Here is a 27,831-nt window from a genome sequence, read left to right as displayed (position 1 = left end):
CTCACAGGCCGTCCTCAGGTGGTCCCCCCAGTGCCTGGAACAGAACAGTGGGTGCCCTGAGGGGCCTCTGGTGACAGCCTCTTTGGGTCCTCGGAGCCTCCTCACCGCAGCCTCCCGCCCTGCTCCTCCCAGGGAACAACGTGAACTTGTGATCAAACCCGTCTCCGTTTTATTGGGTCCAATCACATACAGCAGGGGGGATGGTGGCACCTGCTGGAACGGGGAGAGGGGGCGGAAGGCACTTGGATGTCGTCTTGAGGGCCTCAGAGTGTTGTCATGGCGACCCAGGTCAGGAGGAGGCTGGGGGACAGAGCGGACCTGGCCACCGTCCAGGGCAGCGCTCACCTGCTTCTGGTCCACCACGGGCAGGGCCAGGCTCTCCCATGCCCAGTCCCAGCCCCGGGAGATTGGGCCGCGTCCCCCAGGCTCGCCTGACCCCTGTGCGCGCGGCCAGCTTGCTGTCTCCCTGCGAGATTCCTGACCCCAGATCCCGGATCCAGGTGAAGCCACCAAGCCCTTCCGCAGGCCCGGACGGGGGTGCCCAGACCCACTTCACAGAGGACACGGAGGGCCTGGGTGGTCCTCCGTCCAGCTGAGAGCTCACACTGACGCGGCCTCTGGAACCTGCGAGGAGACTGTCCCAGCCCGGCTCAGGCCAGCCTGCGGGCTCCCGTGCCCTTCCTCAGTGTCCCAGCTGTCCGCAGGTGGAGGCGGAGGGCGGGTGGGAGCTGGTGGGTCAGGTCACGGGCAGGTCCTGTCTGGGGTCTGGACCCTTCTGAGGATTCTCCCACTGCTGACCCCGGGACGGGAGCCCACCCCTCGCAGAGCAGGGGACGCTGGTCTCGGCTTTCTTTACCAGACCACCGTCTGCCCGGGACCCCCAACCTGGCCCTTGGCCCCCTGCACCTCTGTCCCCTGCTGCCCCCTGGTGAGCGGGGCCGGCCTCCTCGGCAGGAAGCCTGGCTCGGCCTGCTCGCTGCCCTGGGGTGCAGCCCTGACCCTGTTCCAGCCCCCTGAGCAAGGGGTCAGCAGGGGCCAGCAGGGGCCAGGCGCTGGGGGACATCTGGGGCTGGTCTGAGCTGGCTCAGGGGTCCAAGGCTTTCAGGGTGGATGACCCGTGCAGCTTGCCTGTCTAGAGGGACCCCTGGGCCAGGCCAGGGAGGCTGGGCCAGCCGTGGGGGCTGTGGAGGAAGCTGGGGACATGGCTTCTTCTGGGGGCGGCCCGCGGGTCCTGGTGGGGGCTGGGAGCGGGCTGCCGCGGCTGTGTGGGGCGTGAGGTGTCCCATTTCCAAGCAGCGTGCCGGCCCCAGGTGTGAGTGTGTGTCTCTGGGTGTGCACAGCATGGACTTTCTGGGGACCGGTTCCTGGGGGCTGTCCCTTCTGTGGGGCGTCTGTGTAGACTGTCTCCCCAGATGTGGGAGCTGTGTGGGCAGGGATGGGGAGGGCAGAGCCCTGGGCAGCATCATGGGCCTCCTGGTTGTGAACTGCAGGCCACAGGGACCCTGGGGGCCTCTGAGCCGCCCAGCAATCCGTCCCTCCACCCACCCCCACCCCCAGCCCAGGGACCATAGCTGGGGCAGGAAGATAGGTGGTAACCTTTAGAAAACACTTGAGAAACTGCAAAAGATGCTTTCTGATGAAAAACAGTCTGTGGTTGGGTGTCTACAAAAAAGGGGAAGTTCTGCCAGTTAGCTGACTTGCAGTTTCCCCTTCCCCCTTTGGAAAATGCATAGGTGGAAATCAGTCTAGTAATCTGACCAGGATCGGGCTTCCCCAACTGGGCCCAGGGCCCCTCAAATCATCTTCATGTTGAACTTTCGGGCTCCGCCCTGGCCCGCGGCCGCAGCTGGCCCGTCCGCCTTGCGGAAGGAGTACTCCACCGAGAAGTGGTTCTTGTGCTGCCCGCGGCCGCGGCTCCACACGAACAGCAACAGGAAACAGAAGAGCACCACGCCCAGGAAGGTGATGCACCCCATGGCGGTGGACACCAGGATGGCCGTGAGGTCCAGCGGGAAGCGCGCGGCCACCTGCGTCTCGTTGCGGCCCTCGCCCAGGGTCCGGTTGGCGGCCGGCGCGGGCTGCACCGTCAGCGTGGCGAAGTAGGTGTCGTTGCCGCCGGCGTTGCTGGCCACGCACGTGTAGGTGCCGCTGTCCTGCGGCCGCGTGTCCAGGATCTCCAGCGTGCCCCCGGGCAGCACGCGCGCCCGGCCGGCGCTGGTGGCCGTCACCGCGCGGTGCTGCGGCGTCACCCAGGCCACGGTGGGCGCCGGCTCGCCCTCGGCGCGGCAGAGGAAGCGGACGTCGTCGCCCGCGGTGGCGGTGGCGTGCTGCAGCCGGCGCTCGCGAATCTTGGGCTTGCGGCAGACGAAGTATTCGAAGAGCACCGAGTCGGGCAGGTTGCGCAGCGCGTCGCCGCGCACCTCGGCGGGGGTGGCGCAGGCCGGCAGGCGCCCGTCGAAGTTGAGGGTCTTGCGGCGCTGCACGATCCAGAGCAGGCGACAGTCACAGGCCAGCGGGTTCCCGTCCACGCGCAGCGTCTCCAGCGTGTTGACCGAGTGGAAGGTGCTCTCCTCCAGCGTGGACAGCAGGTTGTTGGACAGGTTCAGCAGGCGGATCTGTCGCAGGCCCAGGAAGGCCTGCGGCTCCACCACGGCCAGCAGCGCCCCGGCCAGGTGCAGCTCCCGCAGGCGGACCAGGTCCCGAAAGGACCCGCGCGGCACGGTGCTGATGGGGTTGTGGGACAGGTTGAGGCAGGTCAGGTGCGCCTGGTGTCGCAGCGCGGCAGCCGGCACCGCGGTGATGTTGGTGTGGGTGACGGACAGCGAGGTCAGGTTGAGGCCCTGCAGGCTGCCCGCGGCCACCTCCTCCAGCAGCGGCCAGTTGTCGATCTCCAGGTGCAGCAGCCCCGGAAGCTTCCGGAAGTTCTGGTCCTCCAGGGCGGCGATGGCCAGGTGTCGCAGCCGCAGGGCGCCCAGGCCCCGCAGATGGCCCAGCGACTCTCCAGACAGTGCCGTCAGGTTGCAGCGCTCCAGGGTCAGCTCCTCCAGGGCCAGCAGCCCCGCGAAGGCCCGGCGCGAGATGAACACCAGGTCGTTGTCGCCCACCTCCAGCCTTCGGAGGCTGTGCAGGTCCTGGAAGGTGTAGTCCAGCAGGATGACCAGCCTGTTCTCGCTCAGGTCCAGCAGCGTGAGGTTGTCCAGGCGCGTGAAGACCCCCGGCGGGATGAGCTTCAGCTGGTTGCCGCGCAGGCGCAGGACGCGCAGGCGCGGCAGGTTGGCGAAGGCGCCGGGCTCCACGTGCGCGATGATGTTCTGGCTCAGGTCCAGCTCCTCCAGCTCGGGCAGCGCGGCCAGGTCCCCGGGGTTCAGGCAGCGGATGCGGTTGCGGCTGAGCTCCAGCAGGCGCGTCTCGGCCGGGATGCCGTCGGGCACGGCGGTCAGGCGGCGGCGCGCGCAGGCCACGGCGCGCGTCTGGGCGGCGCACTCGCAGCGGGCCGGGCAGCCCCCAGCCGGGGGCGGCGCCGCGGGCAGCAGCAGCAGGTGCAGGCTCAGCACGCGCAGCCAGCAGGTCATGGTGCGGAGCCTGGGCCTAGGGCCGCGCCAGCATCCTCAAGCGCACCTGCGGGCGGGCGGGGGCAGCGTCAGCACCTTTCGGGCGCCCACCCCTGGTGGCCCCGGAAGTGGCTGCCCACCCCAGGTGGCCCCGGGAGCTGCTGCCCCCCGTGTGGGCGGCACTCCACTCCTGGGGATCTGCACCCAGGAGGAGGGGACGTGTTCCGAGACCCGGGCATAAATTTCACTGACACAGCATTGCTCATAGGTGGGGGCAGTCCGGTGTCCACAGTGCAGGAATGGGCACACAGCGTGGCCCTGCACAGGCTGGAGCAGGATTCTGCCTGGAGCGGCAGCGAGGCCCGACACACCCCGCAGGGTGAATGGCCCTCAAGGACCTCATGCTCAGCGACAAGGACCCACACAACAGAGGACCCACTCCCAAAGGAGTGTGTGACCCTATTAGCTGGAAACGTCCCAAACAGGCTGGGCCAGAGACAGGGTGTGGATTCCCGGGGGCTGGGGCTGGGGAGGGACTGGCGGCTCCTCCAGGGCCTGAGCTTCCTTCTGGGATGGTGCAGTGTCCAGAAGGCACTGGGGAACTTTCGTGCGATGTGACGGACGGTCACCACAGTAGGAACACTGCAGGGAAAGGCCCTCTGACCTGGAGGGGAGCCGTACACAGGTCAGTACTTTTGTTTAAATACACAGAACGAAGCAGACATTTACGGAGTGCCTGTTGTATACAGGCTCGAGTACAGTGGTGCATAAGCCAGACGTGGCTCCTGCGTACTGGGGTGCACATCCACGGGAGAGGGGCACGGGACCCTTCCACTTGTGTTAATGCCGGCCCACTGTGTCCTCCAGGCCCCCCTCCGCCCTCCCCAAGCCTGGGCCTGAGCTGGACACACCCTGCGGGACAAGCAGCAGTGCTTCATGGGAAGCAAGGGCCGGGCCTCCATGAGTCGGCCTCCATGAGTCGCCTCTTCTGCCCGGCTGCTTCCCCGGCTGCCAGTGGCTGTGTTTGGCATCTGAGCCGCTGAAGCCCCAGGCATCCCCCACTTCCCCTCGTCCTGTCCCTTCAGACCTGGCTCTGGGACAGGCCAGAGCCTGACCTGCTGTACATGAGGGCAGTGGCTTCCTGGCTTCTAGACGCTGAGCTGGGAACCACACGTGGTGGGGAGGGCCGTATTGGCAAGGGCAGCCGGGAGGCAGGCAGGCTGGACCAGGGCCCCGAGCCGGCGGCTGGCATGTGCAAGAGTCCCTGCCACCTGTTCTCCTGGTGAGTGGGGAGCCGAGGCAGGCGGGGTGCACCTGAGCAAGACCCTTGACACAGAGATCACAGGGCCAGGGTGCAGCTCAGGCAGGGCCAGTGCCGCTGGCTTCAAGTTCTGCTACTAAAAAAAAAAAAAAAAAAAATGCGAATACAGAGACAGCCATGTGACAGTGACAAGGACACAGAGTGAGTGATGCATCTACAAGCCAAGGGACACCAAGGGCCTACTGAGAGGGGATAAGTCTCTGTTGTCTTAAAGGCACCCAGTTCCTGGTAATCGGTTATGGTCACCCTAGAAGACCATCACAGGACTTCATCCACACCCGTGCGCCCTGCAGAAAGGTCAGCCCAGGACAGTGGCACAGACAGGCGGGCTTTCTGCAGTGTTGTTGAAACAGTGAAGAAGTGGAACCAACCTAAGTGTCCCTCAATAGGGGATTGTGAAAATAAATCCTAGTCTGTGTCAGGATGTGCAGGAAGGTTGGCAGGTACTGACAGACAAAAATGGATGACCTGATCTAGGTGTCCATCAACATGGGATCAGTCCAGTACGTGGAGTGGAGAGATTCATCTGTACCAACAGCGGAAGTCAGCTGAGACCTCATTACCGGGGTGGTGGGGAGAGAAGGATCTACCTTAAAAGTCCATCATTTGGGGATCAATCAAGCCATCAGTGGTTAGATTTAGTTGTTAGTGTGGAACGCTGGGGGCTACGTGCCTGGGAGGGCAGGCAGAGCTCTGGGGAGGAAGACGACCGGTCACCATCGGTTACGACAGGGCACTGCTCCTGGGGACAAAGTGCAATGTCCAACTGAAGCTGTATTTGGGCAGCTGGATGAGCACCTGAGCAGATGCCCTGCCGCCCGCAGCCACCCCTGTGGAATGAGCAAGGCCAGGTGCAGGCAGGCGCTGCCGTGGGGAGGGCCGGGGCTTCAGGAGCAGGGCTCACGGCAGTGGGCGCGGGAGGGAGGAGAGGGCGCCACACACCACCCACTGGAGTGGCCCTGGCCCGGGGGTGGGGGCAGTTTTCCTGGGTCACTCTCCTTCGCTGGTGCTGTGGCGGTGTGTGCAGGGGCCTCTCCCGGGAGGGGACTGGGCACTGCTGACTGATGCTCCCTCGGCATCTGCCTATCTCGTGCCTCGGGCGGTTTCTATCCCAGGCCTGTGCTGGGCTCTGCGGCCGCAGCCACGCGCTGTCTCCTGCCTGGCTGCAGAGACAGAGCCTGCGCAGGCTGCTCTGCAGGAGCTGGGCTCCCTGGCTCTGCCCCAAGGGGAAGCATCTGGTCTCTCAGCCCTGTAGGTACGGTCGCTGTTTGTCCTCTGCTGGAGAGAGCGTCACACCTTAGAATAAAACCTAAAGCCTCCTGAACCACCTGCCCCTTCCCTCCCTGCCTCCCCTCCCCTCTGCTCCAGCTACATGGCCCCTCACTGAGCCTCCAACTCACCAGGCTCAGTCCGGCCACAGGCCTCTGCACCTTCCCTGCACGTCTCTCTCTTTGACTTCATTTTGGTCTCACCTGAAATGTCACTGCCCTGGTTACTGTCTGCCCAGGTCCCCACCCCAGTCTCCCTGGAATGCGATCAAAGCCTTCCTTAATGCTGGTGTCTGACCGCACCACGAAGATGAGGGAAGAGGACAATGAAGAGGGAGAAGGAGGAGATGGTGGTGAGGGTGGTGATGGTGATGGTGGTGGTGATGGTGGTGATGGTGATGGTGGTGGTGGTGATGGTGGTGATGGTGGTGGTGATGGTGGTGATGGTGGTGGTGGTGGTGGTGGTGGTGGTGGTGATGGTGGTGATGGTGGTGGTGATGGTGATGGTGGTGGTGGTGGTGGTGATGGTGGTGATGGTGATGGTGGTGGTGATGGTGGTGGTGGTGATGGTGGTGGTGGTGGTGGTGGTGGTGGTGATGGTGGTGGTGATGGTGGTGGTGGTGGTGGTGGTGATGGTGGTGGTGGTGGTGGTGATGGTGGTGGTGGTGGTGGTGGTGGTGGTGATGGTGGTGGTGATGGTGGTGATGGTGGTGGTGGTGGTGGTGATGGTGGTGGTGATGGTGGTGGTGGTGGTGGTGGTGGTGGTGGTGATGGTGGTGATGGTGGTGATGGTGATGGTGGTGATGGTGGTGATGGTGATGGTGGTGATGGTGGTGGTGGTGGTGGTGGTGGTAATGGTGGTAGTGAAGGTGGTGATGGTGGTGGTGGTGATGGTGATGGTGGTAGTGATGGTGGTGGTGATGGTTGGTGGTGATGGTGGTGGTGGTGATGGTGGTGGTAATGGTGGTGGTGATGGTGATGGTGGTAGTGATGGTGATGGTAATGGTGGTAGTGATGGTGGTGGTGGTGGTGATGATGATGGCAATGGTGGTGATGGTGATGGTGGTGGTGGTGGTAGTGATGGTGGTGGTGGTGGTAATGGTGGTGGTGGTGGTGATGGTGGTGATGGTGGTGGTGGTGGTGGTGGTAATGGTGGTGGTGATGGTGATGGTAATGGTGGTGGTGATGGTGATGATGGTGGTGGTGATGGTGATGGTGGTGGTGGTGGTGGTGGTAATGGTGGTGGTGATGGTGATGGTAATGGTGGTGGTGATGGTGATGATGGTGGTGGTGATGGTGGTGGTGATGGTGATGGTGGTGGTAATGGTGGTGGTGATGGTGATGGTGATGGTGGTGGTGATGGTGGTGGTGGTGGTGGTGGTGGTGGTAATGGTGGTGGTGATGGTGATGGTAATGGTGGTGGTGATGGTGATGATGGTGGTGGTGATGGTGATGATGGTGGTGGTGATGGTGGTGGTGATGGTGATGGTGGTGGTGGTGGTGGTGATGGTGATGGTGGTGGTGATGGTGGTGATGTGACAGTGGTAATGGCGTTGCCTGTACAGCCAGCTCTGTGCCAGCTCTGGCCGCACCACAGACTCCATGGAGGGGTCCCACGACCACCCCACTTTACAGATGGGAAGGCTGAGACCCGAGGCGGCCTCTGTCACCCAGGTCCACAAAGCACAGGGATCCATCAGCTGGTTCACCTAAGAGATGCTCGGGCAGGGAGCTCGGGCACACGCCCGCCCCCAGCACTCGGAGGGGGAGGCAGGAGGACGGCAATCGCGGGTCAGCCTGAGCAGCCTCCTGAGACAGTCAAATAAAAACTACGAAGGGCTGGGCACAGCTCAGTGGCACTGCCCCTGGGTGCCCTCTCCAGCACAGAAAAGGAGAAGAGAGAAAAAGAGGAAAGAGAACGAAGGGGAGAAGGAAGGGTTCCGGGGGCAGCGGGCAGCACAGCAGCAGGGCAGACTCCACTTTTCCTTCCGGGTTTGGCAGGAAAGACAGAGTAGGCGGTTTGGCTCCTGCCCAGGCAAGGGTGGAAGGCTCTGGGGTGCGGGGCAGGCGTCGCGGGGCGCAGCGCTGGAGGGTCGGTGGCAGGGAGAGCACAGGCCAGGTCCCTCAGATGACCCGAGCAGATGCTGACCCGAGTCCCTGCAAGGCCCAGGCCGCCCTGCCTGCCACTAGGGGCTGCTCAGGTGGAACCGAGCTGCGGGGGCACGGGGCTCCTGGGACCGTCCTCTCTGGCCCTGTGAAGGCACCACCCTCGCTGTCCCCATGGCAGAGAAGCTGTCCCCTCCTGTCCCGCCAGCAAGGAGTGGCGTCCTGGGCCTGGGGCCCCTGTGGGGGCCGCCTCCCAGCCTGGCCCCGCCCTCGCCCCCTGCTCCCTGCTGCCCAGGACCTTTCTTGCCCTCCCCCCTCCCTTGGCAAAGGCCAGCAAAACTTCACGCCATCCCAGAATGCCAACCCCCTCTGGGAGATGGCCACTCACTGTCCACCGTGAGCGGGCAGGGCTGGGCGGAGCTGGGCAGCGCCCCTACCCTGCCTTTTGCTAACCTCTCTGCCCTTCTCTGCTGCAGGGATGGTGTCCCGGGCCTTTCAAGCCGGGCAGCACCCTGCCACTGACTGCGCCCAGCCTCCTGAGCAGCTGGGGTGGCGGGGTGGCGGGGTGGCCACCGTGCCCGGCTCCAGTTCTCTGAGTAGGACAAAGCCACCACCATCACCAGACTGAGGGCCAGAGCCACTGAGCTGCCAGCAGGTGGCCTCAGCTGCATGGCGCTGTGTGACCTCCCAGGGAAGCTACACCCTCTCTGGACCTGGCCTGTCCAGCGCAGGCCCAGGGCCTTCTGGGTGTCCTCTGAGCTCGCTGTATAATTACTCCTGGCTGATGCCACTGCCCTGCCCAGCAGGGGCCACTCAAGCTGTGACCTGGTTTGTCCACTCAAACCTGTCCCCACAGGCCTCCCTGCCATTCCCCCTGCGGGGTGCTGGGGATGTACTGCTGGACTGAGGCTTCAGGGTCAGCTCTGGCCCCAGCTGGGCGGCAGAGGCGGGGCTGTCCACCCACAGCCTCTCGGGGCAGTGCTGTGCTGGTGTCTGGGGGCAGCGGCAGTGGGCACTGGAGCCGGCCGCAGCCTCTCTGGGCCAGTCCCTCCCGGGAGTCTGGGCCTCACACTGGGTGGAAGGCCAGGCAGACACATTCAGTGTGTGGTGGGGACCTGGGCGGAGGCCCTAGAGCCCCGGGGGGAGGCCAGGAGGTGGACGGGCCCAAGGGGCATCTGCTTCACCATCTGTCCCTTCCTGCGTCCCCAGCCCTGGCCTTGAGCAGGGTCAGCCATGTCCCCGCCGGGCACTTCTTCCTGCCCTCGCAGGATGCCAATGCCATCTGCTGGCTGTCTCAGCCGCCCGGCCCTGAGCTCCAGCCCGGGCCCACCATGTCCTGGACGTGCCCCCGTCCCAGCCTCTCGTCGGAGCCACTGAGCTGCCCAGCTGCCCTCTGAACCCTGAGGCCTGTCCTCGAGCCCCCCGCCCCCCGCACCTGTCAGTTTGGCCTCCAAACACCCAGACCCGCCCGCCAGGCCACCGTCACCACCCGCTCCCCACTCCCCCGCCAGGCCACAGCCCTCCGGGGGGCCCTGCCGAGTGGGGCTGTGACCGCCTCAGACCAGGCGCTCTTCCTGGGCACCGCGATCCTGGGCCCGGCCTTTTTCTGGCAGCGTCCTGGGAGCCAAGCAGTGTCCCTGGCCTCCAGACCAGGTCACCCAGTGAAGATGACCACACAGCCCTGGACCCTGTCCCACATCCCCTGGGTCAGAGTGTCGCAGGGAGAGCCCTGCAGCACGGGGTGCAGGCAGAGCAGCGGGAAACCGGGGAGATCAGCAGAGACCAGAGAGGGCAAGTGGGGTGCCCAGGGCCACCCAGCAGGGAGAAGCTGTTGCCAGGCCCACCCCGGCTCTCCAGGACAGGGTCCCTGTCTTCTGGGGGACGCTGCCTCTGCCCACCTTCAGCCAGGAGTGGCCCTGGACAAGCAAGGATCCCCTCCTCACATGCCGGGCAGCTGCACTGTGACCACCTGGGGTCAGCAAGTGTCAGGGGAGTGGAGTGACCTACGAGCCCAGGCCGGGCCCTGGGACCTGCAGGCCTGCTGTGTGGCCGCTGCCCCTGAGTCCTGGGTGACGGGCTAAGGCCGGACCCCGAGCCAGGCCTCCCCACCGGCCTCCAGAGAGGGAGGGAGGCTGGTGGAGGAGGCCCACTTCCCGAGGCTGCTCCGGGAGCCCGCCGGCCTCTCCAGCACTGGGGCACCGCCTGCCCGCCGCTGGCCTTCTCCCAGACCCGGCAGCGTCCCCACCCCTTAAGGAGCCGGGTCTGGCCCAACAGAATGCGCCCTCGGGCCACGGTTGCTGTGGGTGCCGTGGCAGGAAGGGACAGCCGTGTCCCCAGGGCTGTCACTCCTCGCCCGCACCCTGGCCATGGGGGCAGGACCAGCTGTGGCTCAAGGCTTGAAGCTGGAGCCCAGGTTGGAGCCGGGAACCTTCCTGCCCCCTCCCCCCCCCAGGGGCCAGACCCCTGGGCAGCGCTGCCCGTCTGCCCACAGGACCCTGCTGGGCCTCGGGCACAGAGAACGCACTGGGGACCCAGCGAAGGGCAAGGCAGTCCAAGGGCACGGGCTTGTCACTCGCACAGGAGCCTGGCCACCAGGGATGGGGTGGGGGCGCCTGCCCTGGCCTCCCGCCGACAGCGGGGTCCCACAGGGTGTGGCCTCAGGTGAGAACGGGCCACTGCCCACTCCAGAGCAGGACAGCGCCCGTGGCCCAGCCCGACCAGCTGCCGTGGTCAGACACTCAGCTCCCGGAGCCGCGGTCTCCTCTGAAAACGACCCACAGGTCCGCGGACCCTCGCTGGGCGTCCTGGGGAAGGTCCGTGGGAAGGTGCTCCACCGAGCAGTGTCACCCCGGGGTCCCCGTGGACGTGGCTGAGGCCAGGCTCCGGGCAAAGCCCTGCTCTGCTCCTGCCAATTCTCCCCGCTCCTCCCTTCCACAAGCGCTGAGTGGACCCCGACTGTGTGCGGGGTGCTGCGTGGGGGCCGCCCCGGATCTGTTTGGTTGGCGGCCTTCCCCGTGCTCGGCAAGCGCTCTCCAGCACCTGAAGTCCCCGCGGCTGTCCCAGGGTCAGGACGAGAGCACACAGAACCCGTGGTGGACAGGCCGCGGAGCAGTCAGCAAGGAGAGTGAGCAGGCGGTCCCCAAAACAGGCCGTCTCGCCCTGCAGCTGGGGACATGGCATCTCCCAGGGCAGAGGGCTCTGACGCAGGGCCAGGAGAGGCCCGGGCAGGGGTCACCCAGGGTCACCACAGGGTCCTCCTGAGAGGAGGCGGAGGGGACGGGACTCTCCCTGGGCCTCGGGAGGGGCCAGGATTCAGCCCAGGAGGCCGGGACACTCACTCAGGTAGGGGTCTTTGAAGGGGAGGTGGGACATGGCCTCTGCAGAGCCCCGCACCCACCTCCTGGGCTTGGGAAGGCAGAAGGGATCGGCTCAGTGCCGGACCCGCCTGGGGACTCCTGAGCTGTCCCCACAGTGGGCTCCTCCCTAGCCCCCACTGTCCCGGGACCCACTTGCAGCTAACCCTTAACCCAAGGAGAGGTGGGCATCCCAGGGTCCAGGGACAGCCCCCTGCCCTCAGCACCCCCAGCCCCTCCGGCCCACCTCCTCTTCTGAGCAGAGCTCCGTCCCCTGAACCCCGAGATTACTGGGGACACGTCCTACCGCCTGTCCCTTCTCAGGCCTGAAGCCTTCCTGGGAAAGGCTGTCCTGGGTGGGGGACAGCTCGGGGGCGAGCAGCTGCCCTCTGTCCCCAGGCTCCTGGCAGCCTGTGGCCTGGAAAGACCCCACAGTGCGGGAGCTGGGCCCCGCCCAATGGCTCTGCTCTCCAAGGTCTTCTTTTGGGGACACACTACTGGCCCCCAGGACTGGTGCAGCCTCTGTCCTAGATCTGGGCCCTCCCGGGGTTCTCATGCGTGACAACTCATTAAGCCCTAATTAGTCTCCATCTGCTAGGACTTGCTGTCAACCCTTGGGGGCTGGGGGCCTCCCGACCCACTTTCCTGGCCAGCCTGTGGGGGGCTGTGCACCGCCCTCTGCAGAGGAGGCCACTAGACCTGGGTGCACTCACAGTGCCTGCTCCATGCTGTGGCCGCTCCTGCTCTAGCTCTGAGGCTGAGGAATTAGGAGCTCAGTGTGGAGAAAAGGAGACAGAGGTTCAGAGTGGGCCCAGCTCCCTCAGTGTCCCTTGGCTGGAGAGAGTGAGCCTTGGAACCCAGTCTGATGTCAGCGACTTTCTACAGAACCCCAGTTCCTTATCCTCCTGAGGCCCGGATTGACACGTGGGTGGTGGGCGGCTGGCTGGGCCCACCCGAGTGGAGCTGGGCTCGGAGTTCTCCAGAGGCTCTCTACCTGGTGACTAGGTGGTGAGTCAGGGGTGCTGGAGTGACGGCTCGTGGGAAGCGGCATCAAACCTCGGAGTGGGATCAGCTTTACCTCCTGCTCAGCAGGGCACCTGCGGGTGCCGAGCAGGCCTGGGTGGACCGCAGGACCCATTCCACAGCAGTGAACAGAAGGCCTGGCGGGTGTGGGGCAGGGCTGGCCTCGGTCCACCACCGGCATCTGGACCACCCTCCAGCAGGACCCAGGGGGTCCGCTTAATCCCGTGGGAGGTGAATCCTCAGACAGGGGAAGCTGCCACTCAGAGATGTCACTTGCTGGAAGGCACAGGCTGGGCAGGGGACAGGAGAGCAGGTGGGAGGCCCCGCCCCCAGGCAGACTGAGCAGTGGGCGGCACAGGGGCTCACAGGGTCTCCTGGCTGGGCTGCTGGGGGGGGGGTGAGGTGGGGGTTTGCAAGCGCCCATCCTGGCCTATCTGTCCCCTGCTCCTGGACCTGTTTCCAGCCCCGTCTCCTGTCCCTCACACACGGCACCCTTCCCACTCCCAGCACCTCTTCCAGGGAGCCCTCTTGGGTTGCCCAGGCCTTTGAGCTCTGCTGTCCTGAAGTGTGATCCCACTCCAATCCCCAGATTGTCCTCCTGCTGCCCCCTACTCCACCGGAGGCCCCGTCCCAACACGGGTGAGGCAGGGCTTCTCAGGCCTGGCTGTGCACACGTGGGTCGGGATGGCGTTCCAATGCGGGTCCAGGGCCATGCCCAGAAGTCGCACAGTCCCACAGCCCGGGCCGGCGCATCCTCAGGCCCGCAGGCGCCCAGAGCCCAGCGGAAAGGCGGTCTGCAGGGGCCACCAGGTCTGCCCCGCGCCCAGAGGAAGCACGAGGTGCCCCCCCAACTTGTTGCATGGCGCTCAGGGGCCTCCGCGGCCGCGACCCGAGGCCCAGGGAGCCCAGGCCCGGCTTCCGGGCGCAGAGCCCCCGCCGTCGCGCTGCCCCCGCAGGCCAGGCCGGGCCGGGGCTGGGCCGCGCCCCCTCCCGCCCCGCGGAGCCTGCCCAGGCCGGGCGCGGGCTCGGCGGACCCCAGCGCCGCGTGCCTGCTGCCGGGCGCGGGTGCGGGACAGCGAGGCCCCTGGTGCCCGCGCCCCCGGCCCGCGGCTGCTCCGGCGCCCACGCCGGGCGCGTCCCCCGGCGTCCCCGCCGCCAGCTGCCCCCGCCCGCGCCGCCCGGCGCCGCAGACAGGGCGGGGGTCCGCGGCCAGGGGCGCCGGCCCCCAAAGTTTCGGGGCAGCGGGGGCCCGAGAGCGCGGCGGCGGAGGGCGGTGCTGCCCGCGGGACCCGCGCGGCGCGGTGCGGGGCGGGCGTCGACCCCGGGCTGCGGGCCCCGGCCCCGCGCGCGGCCACTCACCTGGGCGGCTCCGCCGCGGACACGGCGCGGGCTGCGGCGCGAGGGCCGCCCGGAGCCGACACGAGCCGCCGCCGCCGCCGCCGCCGCCTCCCCGGCTCGCCGTGCGCGCCCCCGCCGCGCGCGCCCTCCTCGGCCTCCCCTGCTCCTGGCGGGCGCGCGGGCGCGGGGCGCGCGGCGGGCGCAGGTGTGCGGCGCAGGTGGGGGCGCAGCCCGCGGTGTCCAGGCCCCTCTCCCTGAGGCTGGGGGGGGCCGCCGCCCTGCGGGAAATTCAGGGACTCCCCAAGCGCAGCAGGTTGTCCGTCCAGAACCTTCTGCCACCTCCCGTAGCCCGCAGTCCAGGCCTCCATCTGCACCTGGACATTGTCCCCAGCCCTCCAGGTCCATTCTGCAGGTGGGCCCCGGAGGAAACCTAACACTGGCCACTGGCGCAGAACCTGCGGCGGCTCCCTGGGGCCCTCCGACTCTGCCCACTGGGCACCCGCCCTGGTCCTCGCCTCATTCCCAGGGCGCCCACCCCCTTGCGCCCCCCACGGGCTGTTCCTCCAGCCTCAGGGCCTTGGAAGGCAGGCGCTGTGCCCTCTGTAGACTGGCTGTCACCAAGGCACCCTCAGCCTGGCAGCGCTGCAGCACAGAGTGCTCAGCTCGTGTGGAAAGCGCGTCCCACAAGCAGCCAGGGCCTGGGGGCTGCCGTGCCCTCCCCTGGAGCCTCGGGACAGGCTGCCCCTGGGCCTCAGGGAGTCAGCCGCCCGAGGAAGAGGGTGGTGGTGGTGCCTGGGAGGACCAGCACCGGACAGCACCTCTGAGGCTCCTTCAAGCAGGCCTTGCTCTGCCTCGTCCTCCCTGCTGCGACCTGGCCTGTTATGTCCCATTTCACAGATGGGCTGACAGGCTCTGAGGTGCCGTCTGTCCCAGTGAGGGGAGGGAAGCTGGCCTGGCCCCTGGGAACCGGCGTCCACTGCCGACCCCTGACCCATCCTCCACCCTCTGCGTCCTGAGCAGCCTCTGGAGTGGCTCCACACCAGCAGAACCACCTGTGACCCAACAGGCTTTGTTCCCAGACTGTCGCGTTGGCCAGAGGCCCAGAGCTGCATCCCGGGAGGCCGCAGGCCAGGTCCCCGAGGGACCCGGCAGGAGGTGGGTGGCCTCAATGAGGTCTGGAAAGACATGACCTCTCTCCATGCCCCCCCGAAAGGCTGGGTGCTGCCCCTGGGTGGCCTCAGGCTGGCCACTCCCCCCCCACACACCCGGCCTTGGCCCACCATGCCAGGCAACAGGGAGGGAGCTGCAGCAGGGTCCAGGACCCCGGGACGGGTGGTGGGAGGCCACATTGATGGCTGGTGCCTGACCCGGGCTGAGGTCAGGGCAGTGTCCTCAGGGAGGGCCAGGGACATTAGCCGGCCACCTGATTGAGTCCGGTCCTGCCATGTCCGGGTTGGGAGGCGTCGTGAGGGGGAGGGGCTCCCTGCCCGTTGCTTGGCCACAGTCGGCCCTCAGTGAAGACCTTCTCCCAAGAGCCCTGAGATGCAGGCGTCAGAGAGGGGAAGTGACCAGCCTGCGGTCACGTAGCACCTAGATGCTGGCTTGGTGGCTCTGTCCTGCTGGGGATCGTGGCTCTGGACACGTGGCAGGGCGAGCCCTGGGGGCTGGGCCCGCCTAGGCCTGGGCACAGGCTGTCCTCGTCCCCCGACGCGGCCCCCACTTCCCCTTGACTCACCGCCGCCCTGGCTGCCGCTGTCCCTCCTCCCCAGCTCCTTGGCAACTCCGGGATCTCGGGGACTCTTGGTGCCCTGCCCCCTGCTGGGCTGCAGTGGGCACCCCTTCAGCCGACAGGTACGGGCACAGTGAGGAGGGACGCAGGCCTTGAGAAGGGGCCGGGGTCGGGGTCTGAGGGCACAAGGGCCCCACACCCCATCCGGGGCTCCCTGAGCTGTGGCTGTCCCCTGCCTTCCTTGGCCTGTCTCACTTCCTGTCCCCAGGGGGCGAGAGCCCAGGAGAGCCCCCCCAGCACTTAGTAGGTCTCAGCGGAGGAACTGCCCACGTTTGTGGCTTGTAGCTGGATGAGGGCGGGGGAAGTCCCCGGGCCAGTCACTCATTGCTGGTGACCTTGGGGCGTCCCTTGTCCTCTCTGGGCCCAGCATCCCAGGGGGTCCTCCTTGGGTGCTGCCTTGGCAAGGGCTGGGTGGGAGGAGCTGCCAGGTCACCACCTCCCAGACAGTGGGGGTGGTGCCTGGTTGCCAGGGTTACGGCCACCTGTGCCGGGGACGTGGCCCTGGAGACGGACCACCGGGGAGGAAAGGGCAGCTCTGGACGGGGAAGCCGCGGGAGGGGCTGGGGACAGGAAGGGCCTACCCTCAGCCCCACATGCTCTTGTGGGGAGGGTGTGAGGTTGGTTGGGGGCTGGTGGGGGGGTCCCTGGCAGGATTCTTCCTGTGCCTCCTGATAGAATGACAACCCCTCCCTCCCCTGTCTCCCCAGAGCCGTGGTGGTAACAGGTCAGCAGTAGAGGTCAGTGTGGGGGCAGGTGGCTCGGGAGCCTACTGTGGCCCCAAGTGGCTTCCCCTCTGTATTGAGGCAGGAGTCCTCAGTTGCTAAGAGGAAAAACGTGAGGAGTAACTGGTACCTGGGGTCTGAGGCCAGGCTCCAGCTGGGGGACCTCAGGCTAGGCGTTAGCCTCTCTGAGCCCCAATAGCCTCATCTGTAAAGTGGGGATGAGTCCTGTGGCTTTGGGGAGGGGTCAACGGGCACATGATATTCACCACCTGCCTGAGCCGGGCCAACAACCAGGTATGTACAGAGCTGCCTGGAGTGAGCAAGAGGCACTCAGATTGTCTTAGGGGAAGTTAAGAGCCACAGAGGGTTCTAGACAAGGGTTGGCTTTGGGTGGCCATGTGGGATGATTCTAGGTACAGAGGCAGGAACTCCAAGAACTGTCTCCTAAATAAGTAACCGCCCCCCACCAGAGCTCAGAAGGAATCTCACTCATCCACCATCTGAAAGATCTCTCCTCTGAGGCACACAGAAGTGGAGAGTGCACTCGCCCGGTGCGCAGGGTCCTGGGTCCAATTCCCAGCAAAAGAGGGGAGAGAGGGGCAGGAGGCCGGAGCCTCGCAGACTCTGAGGCCTGTGGCGGGGAACAAAGCCCACACTGAGCTCACCCTGAGCCCCTGCATCTCTGAACACAGGCCCACAGGACGCGCCTGCAGCGAGCCACCACCCCGCCCCGCCTGCGCCCGTTTCCCCCAGTCGTCTTGTGAAGACTTCTTCACCCCTCGGTCAGGTCCAGGTCCAGTAAGGCCGTCCACCCCGGGGGCCGGGGGCCGTCCACCAGCCTCCACGCAACGCTTTGGCTGAAGAACCTCGCCAGCCTTTGGGGGCTCCCCGGGTGCGGACACTGCTCACCAGGCGTCCGGTGGTTGCCGGGCACCTGGGGCACAAGGTGTCCCACCTGGCTGCCATGTTGAGTAAGGAGATGCCCTGTCCCCAGCTCATGAAGCTTCTAGATGGGCGGGGGTGGGGCCAGCAAACACAAGCAAATAGCTAGGGAGGAGGCCCAGGCCCTGACCGGTCAACAGGCGGGGGCCACCTGTGCACCTGGCCTCACAGGGGAGGCAGACCTCCACAGAGAGCGCAGAGGCGGGGTGGGGGTGGGGGTGGGGGTGGGGGGGTGAATACAGGGTGGAGCAGGAACAGTGTGTGCCAAGGCCCTGAGGCAGGGTGAGCTCATGCTCCAGAGTCCAGGGAAGTCCCCTGGCTTGAGTGGAGAGCAGCCAGTGAGCAGGAGATAGGAGGGGACCGGGCAGGAGGGATGCGAGGCAGGGCCCTGCAGGACCCGGAGGGCGAGGGGTTTAGGGGAACACTGATGGTGGGGGGATTTGGCAGGAGGTGGGAACAAGCAGCGTTAGCCAGGGGCTGCTGCGGTGTGACACTCTGGTCCTGGTCCGGGGACGGGCACAGTGTGGGACTCTCAGGTTGTGCCGACGGAAACTCTCGCCTGGCTTTCTGACATCTCTCCCTCTGGCACTGTGAGCCCCCAGGCAGCGTGGCCTCGTCCTGGCCTGGGGTGTCCAGTCTCACTCTTGAGACCGCGGTGGTGGAGGGCGCGGGCCCTTTTTCTGGGTTGCACAAGTTCCCACCTTAGCTTGAAGGGGTGTTGGCGCATCTGCAGGGAGGGCCCTCCGCACTGTTAATGTGGGAAACGGCCTGGGCCTCAGGGTCGAGCGACCTTGAATTCCTGGCACAGCCCGACAGGGTGGTCCGGTGTCGTGACATGCCATCTCAGGCCTTGTTAAGTTGCCCAGGCGGGCCTTGGATTTGCCATCCTCCTGCCTCAGCCTCCCGAGCCGCTGGGACGACAGGCGGGCGCCCTCCTGTACACACCACCCTCTTCACAGAAGGCTGGACTTGCTGATTTCTGGCCAAGGCGGTTGCCTCTCTATTCACGAGGGACACTGGCCTGTGATTTTCTCCTTTGGGTGGGGTTAGGCTGGTCTCAAAAATGACCTGGGAATGTCCCCTCCTCCCTGGCTTCGGGTGGGTGCCCCAGCATGACCTCACCTCACTGCACTTTGTGGTGTTGGGGATGGAGCCAGGGCCTCGCGAGTTGAGGAGTGCTCACCACTGAGCTGCCTGGCCCTCAGTGTCCACTCTGAAGGTCAGGTGTCAGCCCCTCCCATTCGGCCAAAGGCGATGAGAGGCCAAGGTGAACCCACGGTCATGGGCGCATCGCAGGGCTGGCTCCTGAGATGGGGAGACGGGCAGGGGCTGGGAGGGGCAGCCTAGTTTGGGTCATGCTAATATGGGGGGTCTCTGAGCTGCCCAAGTGGCATGGGCCTCAGGGTCGAGCCGACCTTGAATTCCGGCTGGGAGGCCACAGGCAGGGGAGGAACTCAGAGGCCTGTTCAGCAGCAGGGGTGCGACCCAGGCCACCTGCCAGGAGACGCCTGGCCTTTCCTCACCTCTGCAGGCCTCCCCCTCCCCTCCCCCCACCTCCTCTTCTTTTGGGGACCTGGGATTGGACCCAGGACACTGAGCCACATCTGTGGTCCCTTTTATATATATATATATATTTTTTTTTTTTTTTAGAGAGAGAATTTTAATATTTATTTTTCTATTTTTTAGTTTTTGGCGGACACAACATCTTTGCTTGTATGTGGTGCTGAGGATTGAACCCGGGGCCGCACACATGCCAGGCGGGCGCACTACTGCTTGAGCCACATCCCCAGCCCCCTTTTTATAGAGACAGGGTCTCACTGAGTTGCTTGGGGCCTCAGTAAGGTGCCGGGGCTGGCTTTGAATGCGCCATCCTCCTGCGTCAGCCTCCTGAGCCGCTGGGTGACAGCTGGCCACTGCGCCCAGCTCTCAAAGCAGTCTTCTGCCAGCACAGACCTGGTGCTATGGCACCTTCGTTCCTGGGGAATCCTGCCCCCTGGCGGGCAGGGGGCAGGAAGTGGCAGGCCTGGTCCAACCAGGCCCTGAGTGGAGGCCGGACGTTGAAGAGAAGCTCAGGGCAGGCCCAGGCACTGTCCCTTGGGGCGTCCTGCCTGGGGCGGGAGCGAGCTGGACTTAATCCTGCAGACTCGAGATGGAGGGGGGACACGGGTGGTGATGACTTCAGGCCTGTGGTCCCCGTGGGAACCAAGACCCCTGGGCCCTGCGAGCCTCTCCCTGTCCCCTCCCTGCCCTGGTCTTCGTCCAGTCTCCCTCTCCAGTCTCACTGGCAGGACAGCAGTGGCCCAGCCCAGGTGTGCAGGGCGTCTGTGGCCGAGTCCTGCGGACACAGCCCGTCTGGGTCCTCCAAGGGTGGCCTGGGGCTGGGACCACCGGCTGGCTGAGTGGGGGCGGGCCTGGGGAGCGAGCCACCGGGCTCTCCAGCGTGGCGTCCGCTGTCTCCGTCCCCCCAGGCCCCTCCCAGTTACCCTGGGCCTCACTTTCCGCACCGAGTCCCGGGGGGTCTGGAGCCGGGAGAGACCAGTGTGGCTGGCCGCCTGAGCCAGCCTCTCTGAGCCACCTCCTCGCCTCTGGGACCCACCAGAGAGTGTAGGGGCTACTCTGAGACGCAGCAGCTGGGGTGGGGACAGGCAGAGCTGGCCGCCAGAGCCTCAGGGTCTTTTCCACCATCAGAGCTGGAACCTGCTGTGAGGCCTGTCCTGGGGGCCGAGGTGGGACCTGCTCCTCTGCCTGCAGGGGCCTCCGTCCATCCCCCAGAGCGGTCAGCACCGAGGCTTCTGGGCAGGACCTGGTCGATGGGTGCAGCCCCACACTGAGCCTGAGGCCTGTGCCCAGCAGGAGCAGGGAGTGGGAGGGTGGCCCTCTGGGGTCAGGACGGCCTGGTGTCAGGGCTGGGACTGATGGGGCTGGGGATCAGTGTCACAGGACCTGTGTCCTCATCCCTCCCTGGCCCCTCTCCGGGTCTCCAAGTCCCTTCTGTTTCGGCCCTTCCCTGACGCCTTGTAGAATGTGAACTTTTCAATGTGATGTTAAAGGGACAACATTAAGTATTGAATTTCTCCTTTTAAAATATTTAAGTGCCCAGAGCTGGGGGACACCCCTCGGCGGCTGTCTTTAGGACCAGGTGGGCATGTGCCCTTCAGGAGCTTCTTAGCCGCTGACTGATTTCCCACTGAGGGCCGAGCCGCACCCCAGCCCTTCTACTTTTTATTTAGACAGTGCTGGCTAAGGTGCTGAGGCTGGCCTTGAACTTGTGGTCCTCCTGCCTCAGCCTCCTGAGCTTCTAGGATCAGATGCGCCCCACTCTCTGACAAGCTTGAATGCGCAGAGCAGGTCTTAACCACCCTGTCCTGTGCGGTCTGCCACCGCGCGGACTCTGCATGTTGCGACAGGCTGCCGTCAGCAGGTCTCTATGAGCTTTCGCTGTGACAAATGTCTGTGAAGCCCAGTGGCACAGAACAGCTTCTTCACCTCCTGGTTGGTTGTTTTTGCAGGGCTGCGGGGGTGTGTGTGTGTGTGTGGGGGGGGGGGGGGCGGCCACTCTTCCACGGAGCTGCATCTGCAGCCCTTTTTGAGACGGGCCTGGCCAAGTTGCCGAGGTCTGGAACTTGTGGTCCTCCTGCCTCGGCTTCCCGAGGACCTGGGAGGGCAGGTGTGGCCACCACGTCCGGCCACGCTGACCTCTAAACAAGTCAGGAGGCCAGTGCGGGATGCGGAGGCAGAACCCGGTCTTTCTGAGCACAGCAGATCTGTGCTGTACTTGACCCACTGCAGACCCACCTGCTGCCCACAGGGCTCCCAGAGGCCTGCCACCAGTGAGGGCCCTGGCCCAGGGGCTCCAGTTCTCAGCTGGACCCATTGTCACCTGGCAGGGGTGTGGCACAGGACTTGGCAGCAGGGCACACCCCCTTCCCTGGGGCGATGCCCCTGAGGCTGAGCCGGCAGAACCCCTCCTGTCCCAGGGAGGAGACCTCTGATGGGGAGCAGTGGGGGCGGGACTGGCCAGGCGGCTGGGTGGGCAGGCCCTTAGGGCCCAGCCCTGTGGTAGCCTGTGCCAGCTGGGCGGTCAGCAGAGGCCAGCCCTGCAGCTTCCCCTCCCACCCAGGCTTCTGTCTCTCTAGCTGCAGGGCCCCTGGTTCTAGCCCCTGCCACGCTGTTGGCCTCCAGGTGATCACACTCAGTGGGGTCAGTGTCCAGGGCGGTCCCCACAAGGACGCTGGGGAGACGGGCCAGGAAGGCCCACAGGCTGGGCTGCACCTGCTGAGAGGCTGGAGAGGCCCTGCCTGGCCTGCAGCCCCACTTCTGAGTGGGGTGGAGGGGGGGTGGGTAGCCGCAGGCAGCTCTGCAGGGTCCTCACAGAACCAGGCCCCCGACTCGCTGGCCCGTGCCTGCAGGGCCGTGCCTGCCCAGTGACACCGGGACCCCGCCTGGCAGACCCGAGTGCCCGCGTCCTGAGCTTGACATTTTATTAAGAAAACGCACATCTGCCCCCACTGGGGCGGCTGAGTCCACGAGGCGGCCACTAGGCGTCCTGCTGCTGGATGAAGGGGTTGGGGATGGCCTCCATGCCGTCCTGCGGGCAGATGAGCACCACGGAGGTGCCGCGGCAGACCACCAGGCCCAGCTGCCGTGTGTCCTCCGTCAGCTTGTACTGGTCATCGGGATCTGCGGGAGGACAGACAGTACCCCGTGTGTCAGCAAGACCCTGTCTAAGGGCCGGGCGGCGGCTCCACCCTCCCCCATGGGCAGACGCTGCGAGTGACCAGGACCTCATGGGCAGCCTCTTGGTGTGTGACCATGGGGCCAGAGCCGCGGGAAACCGTGTGCAGCCACCGGGTCCGAGGCCCAGGGAACTCGGGTGCCCTGACCCTGGAGCTACGTGGGGGCCCAGGCGCCCAAGGTGGCAGGCGGGTGGCAGGCGGGTGGCGCGGGGCCTTCTCTACGGCTGAAGGCACGTGCAGAGGGTCTACTTTGGGTCAGTGCTGGGGTCAGACCCAGGCCTTGCCCACACGGGGCAGGGCTTCAGCCAGCCCCCACGGTTTTCAGGTACGGGATGGAACAGGGGTGCACACCCACTGAGCCACCCCAGAGCCCCTTCAGACCTACTTTGACGGAGGACCTTGTGCAGTTGCTGAGGCTGGGAGCTCTCAACCCTCCTGCCTCTTCCTCCCACGACGTGGGGTCACCCCAAGGGGACAAGAGCAGATCCTGTCTAACCTCGAGGACAGGCCCAAGGGCCAGACCTCCCCCTTCCCGAGGTCCTTGTGTCCCCTGGCACTCTGGGCCGCCGGGGCAGGTGCTCCCCCAGGAGGAGACACAGGGGGATACGGTCCCTCTGGGTGGGGGACGGGCCCTGTGCTGACGGGCCAGGAGGAGAGGACGGCTGGGAGCGGCTCAGGCGGCGGCTCTCGGCGAGCTCCCCTCCCTGTGGCCCTGCCCACTCCAGCACCGCAGGCTGCTGGACCCCAGGGACAACTGGACCCCAGGAACAACCGGCAGGGCATGCATCTCCCACGCCCCCAAGGCGACGGACGGCCTTCCGGCCCCTGCAGCTGGACTCACCCCGCATGTACTCGATGGTGCCGTCCAGCACGAGGTTGAGCAGCGGGTCGAAGCCTTTCAGGATTCCACTGGCTTACAGAGGTCACCGGGAGAATGCAAAGCCAAGGTCAGCGGCAGATGTCGGAAAGGGGCCTGGGGTGGCCAGCAGGTGTCCTCTCCTGCCAGGGGCTGCCAGTGCAGGTATGGGGACCCAGGGGGGCTCCAGGAGGGCTAGGTGACAGCTACCACCACCTCTGGTCAGAACCCCTGGGCCAGCAGGCGGCAGCGGGCAGCCAGCCGTGCCCGGAGAGCGCCACCTGGTGTCCGTCACCACTGTGGGAAGGCAGGGCGGCCAGGCGGCTGTCCAGGGTGCTGAGGGCCAGGGCGCATGGGTTCCCAACGTCATGAAACCCCTTTCTCTTGGTCTGTCCTCCCAGAAGAGACGAAAGCAAAGGTGACTTGTCTCACCTCCTCACACGTCCTGAGGGACAGGGCGCCTAGGGCGCATCCTGCCAGGTCACTCCTGAGGTCACTGCCTTGCTCTGCCCTGCCCCTGCTTCCAGCCTCTCTGGCCTCTTCCTCTAGGACCCACATGCACCTGGCGTGCCCGTCCAGGCTCCCTCGCCCCGTGGCCCTGTTCCCCTCCGCACCCCTTTTGGAGACGGTGCCAGCACACAGGGTGACACCAGCACCTCAGCAGCTGCAAAGGCGGAGCTGTCTGCACCCTGCTGGGTCTTCATGCCTGGCCCTGATGCCCGAGAGGCCCTGGCTCTGGGGGGGGCCCGTCTCTGAGCAAGGGCACCTGCCTGGTGGGCTGCAGGGAGGGGGTGCAATTGCAGACCCAGGAGCACCTGTGATTCCATCTGGATCATGGGCTGAGAGCTGCGGCTGCCAGGCAGGTCTACAAATGGACCCCCCCCCTGACCTGGGTGACTGTGGGTTTGGCCCTGGGCTCTCACAGGGTGTCTCCCTTAAGATTAGGTCATGTGATGATGAGGAAAAGCCTTTGAGTTAACCTAAGGAAGATGGCTGTGGTGGGCCTGGTCTAATCAGGTGGGACCTTCAAGACCCAGGACTTTCTCAAAGACCTTCTCCAGCCAGCACTCAATGTGAACACATCTGTCCAACCCACACCACGGGAGCAAGCTGCCATGTGCAGAGCGGCCCAGGCAGGAATGGGGTCCACAGACACCACATCACAAGCCCAAAGAGACCCCTGTCTCGTGACGTCTGAGACCCTGTGCCCCAGGCACTGGGCTCTCGGCCTGTAAACCTGGGAGGTACTGAACCTGCTGGCCATCTGCTACCCACATTAGGAAACAGAGGCAGCCCCTGGAAAGCAAGAACCGCGTCCACTCCGACACCCTGCCCGCCCGGGCACCAGCACGGGCCCAGCAGGCACGGGCGGCTCAGCTCGGAGCTGACCTGTGGGCTGCACCTGGACGTTCAGGTTTGTGCTTTCCAGGCTCTGATACCAAGTGTCCACCTCATGGTGGCGCCTGAGTCCCCACCTGAGGAGGAAGGAGCCAAGCACCAGAGGCTGCCCCCAGTGAGTGAGATGCCCACCAGTGCCTGCTGCGGGAGGAGCCGCCTCAGCCTGGGCCAAGAGCCTTGGAGTCACACAGCCACCTGGGGAGCAGGTGGAGGTAGCCCTGAATGCCATGAGGACACTGAGACTCAGAGAGGGCAGCTGCCTGGGACCAGAGTCCAGGGCCCACTGCTGCTCTCACCAGTGGACCACAGGGTCAAAGGGCCACGGCACACGGCCTGGCTCCTGCCCTCTGAAAGCCTTGCTCTTGCTAGGTCCTGCACAGGCCAGACGCAGGGCTCGGCCCCGAGACGGCGAGCACAGAGCGGCAGTGAGTGCTGGGCCCTCACCTGCTGGAGGAGGGCAGGCTTGACCCGGAGTGGGGAGCCCTGCAGGGTGGGAGCAGGCGCGAGGGAACCCACCCTAACAGGTTCCTTTGGCCACCACGTGCAGGTTGGTCACAGAGTTGTGGTTCCCAACCAGTGGAAACTGCTACAGGGGACACTGGCCCTGTCTGGGGCCACTCTGGTTGTCACCACCCGCAGTGCTCCTGGCCTGGAACGGGGGAGGCCAGGCATGCTGCTCCATCTGCTGCAGTGCTGGGGATGGCCAGCCAGAGAACCTCTGGTCCCACAGGGGCACAGGGCAGAGGGGAGGCCCTGGTGTCTGGGGAGCAGGAACAGAAGCCAAGAGATCAGGAAGGCGGGCGCCTGGGGGGCTATAGAGACGGGACCACGTGGGAGGCCAGGTCCCGAGTCCCGACCCAGCTGTGCCACTGGGTTGTGTTGTTCCCCCCTCCGAGCCTCAGCATCCCCACTGCAAAGTGGGCACACCGGTCCCTCCCTTCCAGCTAGGTCAGTCTGACTGCGCAAAGTGGCCCGGTCAAGCACGCAGAGCCCTCTTCACCGCTGCTTGCACCGCCAAGCCAGCGTGCCCTGGGCCTCACCTTCACGGCCCCCCTGGAACTTCACCCGGATGGTCTTGTCGATGTACTTGGACAGGTCCAAGATGCTCTCCTTCTTCTTCTTCTCTTTGTCCTGAGGGGGGCACAGCATGTGAGGCTGCTGTCCACAGCCCTCAACCCTCACGGCCTCCCCACCGGCAGCTCCCGTCCCTAACCCAGGGTGAGCACCTGCTATAGGAGCCCCTCTCCCCCTCTGTACCCCATCCCATCCCCGTTCCCCGAGGCTCGTCCCCCTCTGCACCCTGTCCCCATTCCTCATGACCCTGTCCCCTTCTGTACCCCGTCCAGTTCCCCGTAGCCCCGCCCCCCTATGCATGCCTCCCTGTCCCCCTCTGTACCCCTTCCCGTCCCCGTGACACTATCCCCTCTGCATCCCATCCCCCTTTGCACCCATCTCCCTCTGCACCCCGTCCTCCTGTGCACCCCATCCCCATTCCTCGTGGCCCTGTCCCCCTCTACACACGGATCCCATGCCTCGTGGACCCGTCCTGCCCCACTCTGCACCCGTCCCCCTCTGCACCCCGTCCCCATTCCTCGTGGCCTTGTCCCCCTCTGCACCGTCTCCCTCTGCACCCCGACCTCCTGTGCACCCGTCCCCCTCTGCACCCCGTCCCCATTCCTCGTGGCCTTGTCCCCCTCTGCACCGTCTCCCTCTGCACCCCGACCTCCTGTGCACCCGTCCCCGTCTGCACCCCGTCCCCATTCCTCGTGGACCCGTCCCCCTTTACACTCTGTCCCCGTCCCCTTCTCCACCCCGTCCCCCTCTCCACCGCGTCCCCGTCCTCTTCTGCACCCCGGCCCCCTCCTCTTCTGCACCCCGACCCCCTCTGCATCCCGGCCCCGGCCCCCGCGGCCCCGCGCCCACGGCCTCCACCCCCTCCGCCGGCCCGCGCACCGCCATCTTGCCTCCGGCCGATCTGCGCAGGCGCCGCGCCCTTTGACCCGGCGCGCAAAACAGCGCGTGCGCAGTGCGGAGCCCGGGGCGTCGCTGGGAAACTTGTGCCTTCAGCTGCGGCGGGACCCGCGGACATGGCGGCTGCGGCGCTGGCGCGGCTTGTCACCGCCTTTCTGTTCCTCGCGGCCGAGGTGAGGGCTGCGCGGCCCCGCGGCCCCGCGGCTGCCGCCCTCGGCCCGACCCCCGCGAGGCCCGCCCGGCCCCGACCCCCGCGCGCCCCGAGCCGGCTGTGACCTTGCGGCCGCGGCCCCTCTCCCCCGGGCCGCGTCGTGTCCCGCCGGGGTCTCCGGCCGCTCCCGGGTCCTGGGGCCTCGGCGGTGCCTGCCGCCCTCCCAGCCGCGGCGTCCCGCCCGCGCGGTGAGCACGACGCTGCGCGGCCCGCCAGGTGCGGGGAGGCCCCGGCGTCCGGCGGCCAGCGCGGCCTCCCCAGCCCGGCAGCTCGAGGCCGAGTCGAGAGCCCTCCCTGGAGGGGGCGAACCCCTGCCCCGTCTTTTACCCTTGACCTTAGAGGAGATCCCCGCCTTGAGCCGAGGCTGCGGGTCCGCCAAGGGGGCGTCAGCGTCTGGGGTGCGGGTCAGGAGCGGCCGCGCCGCTGACGGTCGGGTCCCAGCGGGGACAGTCCCCGAGCTAGCCGGCGCACGCCGTCAGAGTGATGTCCCGTCTCCGGGCCTGCCCCCCTCCTGGCTGCCTCCGGGACCTTCCGCCCAGGTTCTGGCCCTCGGCCTCCGCCGCCGCTCGCCGCGGCCCAGCACTGTCCCTGCAGGAGCCCCAGCAGCTGGCCCTTTCTCCCAGTGGCTGCTTTTGCCCTCCGCCCACCTCCCGGGTGTTCTCCCCCAGGCAGGACTGCTGCTCACCCTGTCAGGTCTAGTCGTGTCCAGATGCCAGCCGTCCAGCGGCCCCCATCCCTTACCACGCCCTGTGGCCCTGTCAGCTAGCTGTTCTGAACAGAGGTGGCTCACCGACGGCGCTTTGCTTCTGTCTTTCCTGTCGCCCTGCAGTGCCCTGCCATCCTTTTAGCCTTTGTCCCACCTCCCCGCTGCTTCCCCAGCCCCTGGCTGTGCCCTGCGGCGTCCCATCTTAAGAAGGGGCTTTGCACTCTCCAGCTATTTTGAATGAGGAGAAGGCAAGAGAGGTGGCTGCAGGATTGTGGGGACACCACAGAGGGCGGGAGTGTTTGCTTGGAATTGTCCAGGTGAGGGTGCCAGAGGAGGGGTGTCGGGCACCAGAGCAGGAGTGTGAGGTGTGATCTGCATGGAGAGGGAGCTGCAGGCCCGGCATGTAGGCTGCTTCAGTGCTCCAGGGAGAAGTGTCCCCCCACACACTAGAAAGATGTCTCTACAAAGGAGGTGTTTCAGATGGACCTTGGAGGGAGGCCAGGGCATCTCCTTCAGAACTGGAGGAAGGGAGGCTGGGAG

The 27,831-nt window shown here is 66.0% G+C and overlaps 2 protein-coding genes across 8 annotated transcripts; both read right to left on the bottom strand.

Annotated features, from left to right (window-relative positions):
* Positions 1-146: 146 nt before the first annotated feature.
* On the bottom strand, positions 147-14,973 carry Lingo3 (leucine rich repeat and Ig domain containing 3). 7 transcript variants are annotated; one of them, XM_076852216.2, is made up of 2 exons: positions 14,779-14,973; positions 147-3,618 (listed from the first exon to the last, which is right to left on the bottom strand). In XM_076852216.2, the coding sequence occupies exon 2, from the start codon at positions 3,570-3,572 to the stop codon at positions 1,794-1,796; it is 1,779 nt and encodes a 592-aa protein (XP_076708331.1). In that variant the 5' UTR covers positions 3,573-3,618; positions 14,779-14,973; the 3' UTR covers positions 147-1,793. The 7 variants fall into 7 exon arrangements, with proteins under 7 accessions (XP_076708331.1, XP_076965855.1, XP_076708332.1 ...); XM_077109740.1 differs by lacking the exon at positions 14,779-14,973 and adding an exon at positions 14,335-14,716 and having other exon boundaries at positions 147-5,614; XM_076852217.2 differs by lacking the exon at positions 14,779-14,973 and adding an exon at positions 13,982-14,066.
* Positions 14,974-21,880: 6,907 nt separating this feature from the next.
* On the bottom strand, positions 21,881-26,417 carry Lsm7 (LSM7 homolog, U6 small nuclear RNA and mRNA degradation associated). Its single transcript, XM_076852211.1, has 4 exons — positions 26,357-26,417; positions 25,444-25,534; positions 22,991-23,062; positions 21,881-22,093 (listed from the first exon to the last, which is right to left on the bottom strand). The coding sequence occupies exons 1-4, from the start codon at positions 26,360-26,362 to the stop codon at positions 21,951-21,953; spliced, it is 312 nt and encodes a 103-aa protein (XP_076708326.1). The 5' UTR covers positions 26,363-26,417; the 3' UTR covers positions 21,881-21,950.
* Between the last annotated feature and the right edge of the window lie 1,414 nt (positions 26,418-27,831).

The sequence above is a fragment of the Callospermophilus lateralis genome, chromosome 1 (assembly GCF_048772815.1).
Source record: "Callospermophilus lateralis isolate mCalLat2 chromosome 1, mCalLat2.hap1, whole genome shotgun sequence".
In the NCBI taxonomy this organism is placed as follows: Eukaryota; Metazoa; Chordata; class Mammalia; order Rodentia; family Sciuridae; genus Callospermophilus; species Callospermophilus lateralis.
This window is presented reverse-complemented; position numbering and strand designations above follow the sequence as displayed.

Bases quoted from the DNA above. Each gene is read 5' to 3' on its own strand.
- Lingo3 (XM_076852216.2), bottom strand. From the start codon at position 3,572: ATGACCTGCTGGCTGCGCGTGCTGAGCCTGCACCTGCTGCTGCTGCCC.
- Lsm7 (XM_076852211.1), bottom strand. The intron at 23,063-25,443 runs GTGAGGCCCAGG...GACCTCTGTAAG, and splicing joins GTTCCAGGGGGGCCGTGAAG to CCAGTGGAATCCTGAAAGGC. The intron at 22,094-22,990 runs GTGAGTCCAGCT...GTCCTCCCGCAG, and splicing joins CACCATCGAGTACATGCGGG to ATCCCGATGACCAGTACAAG.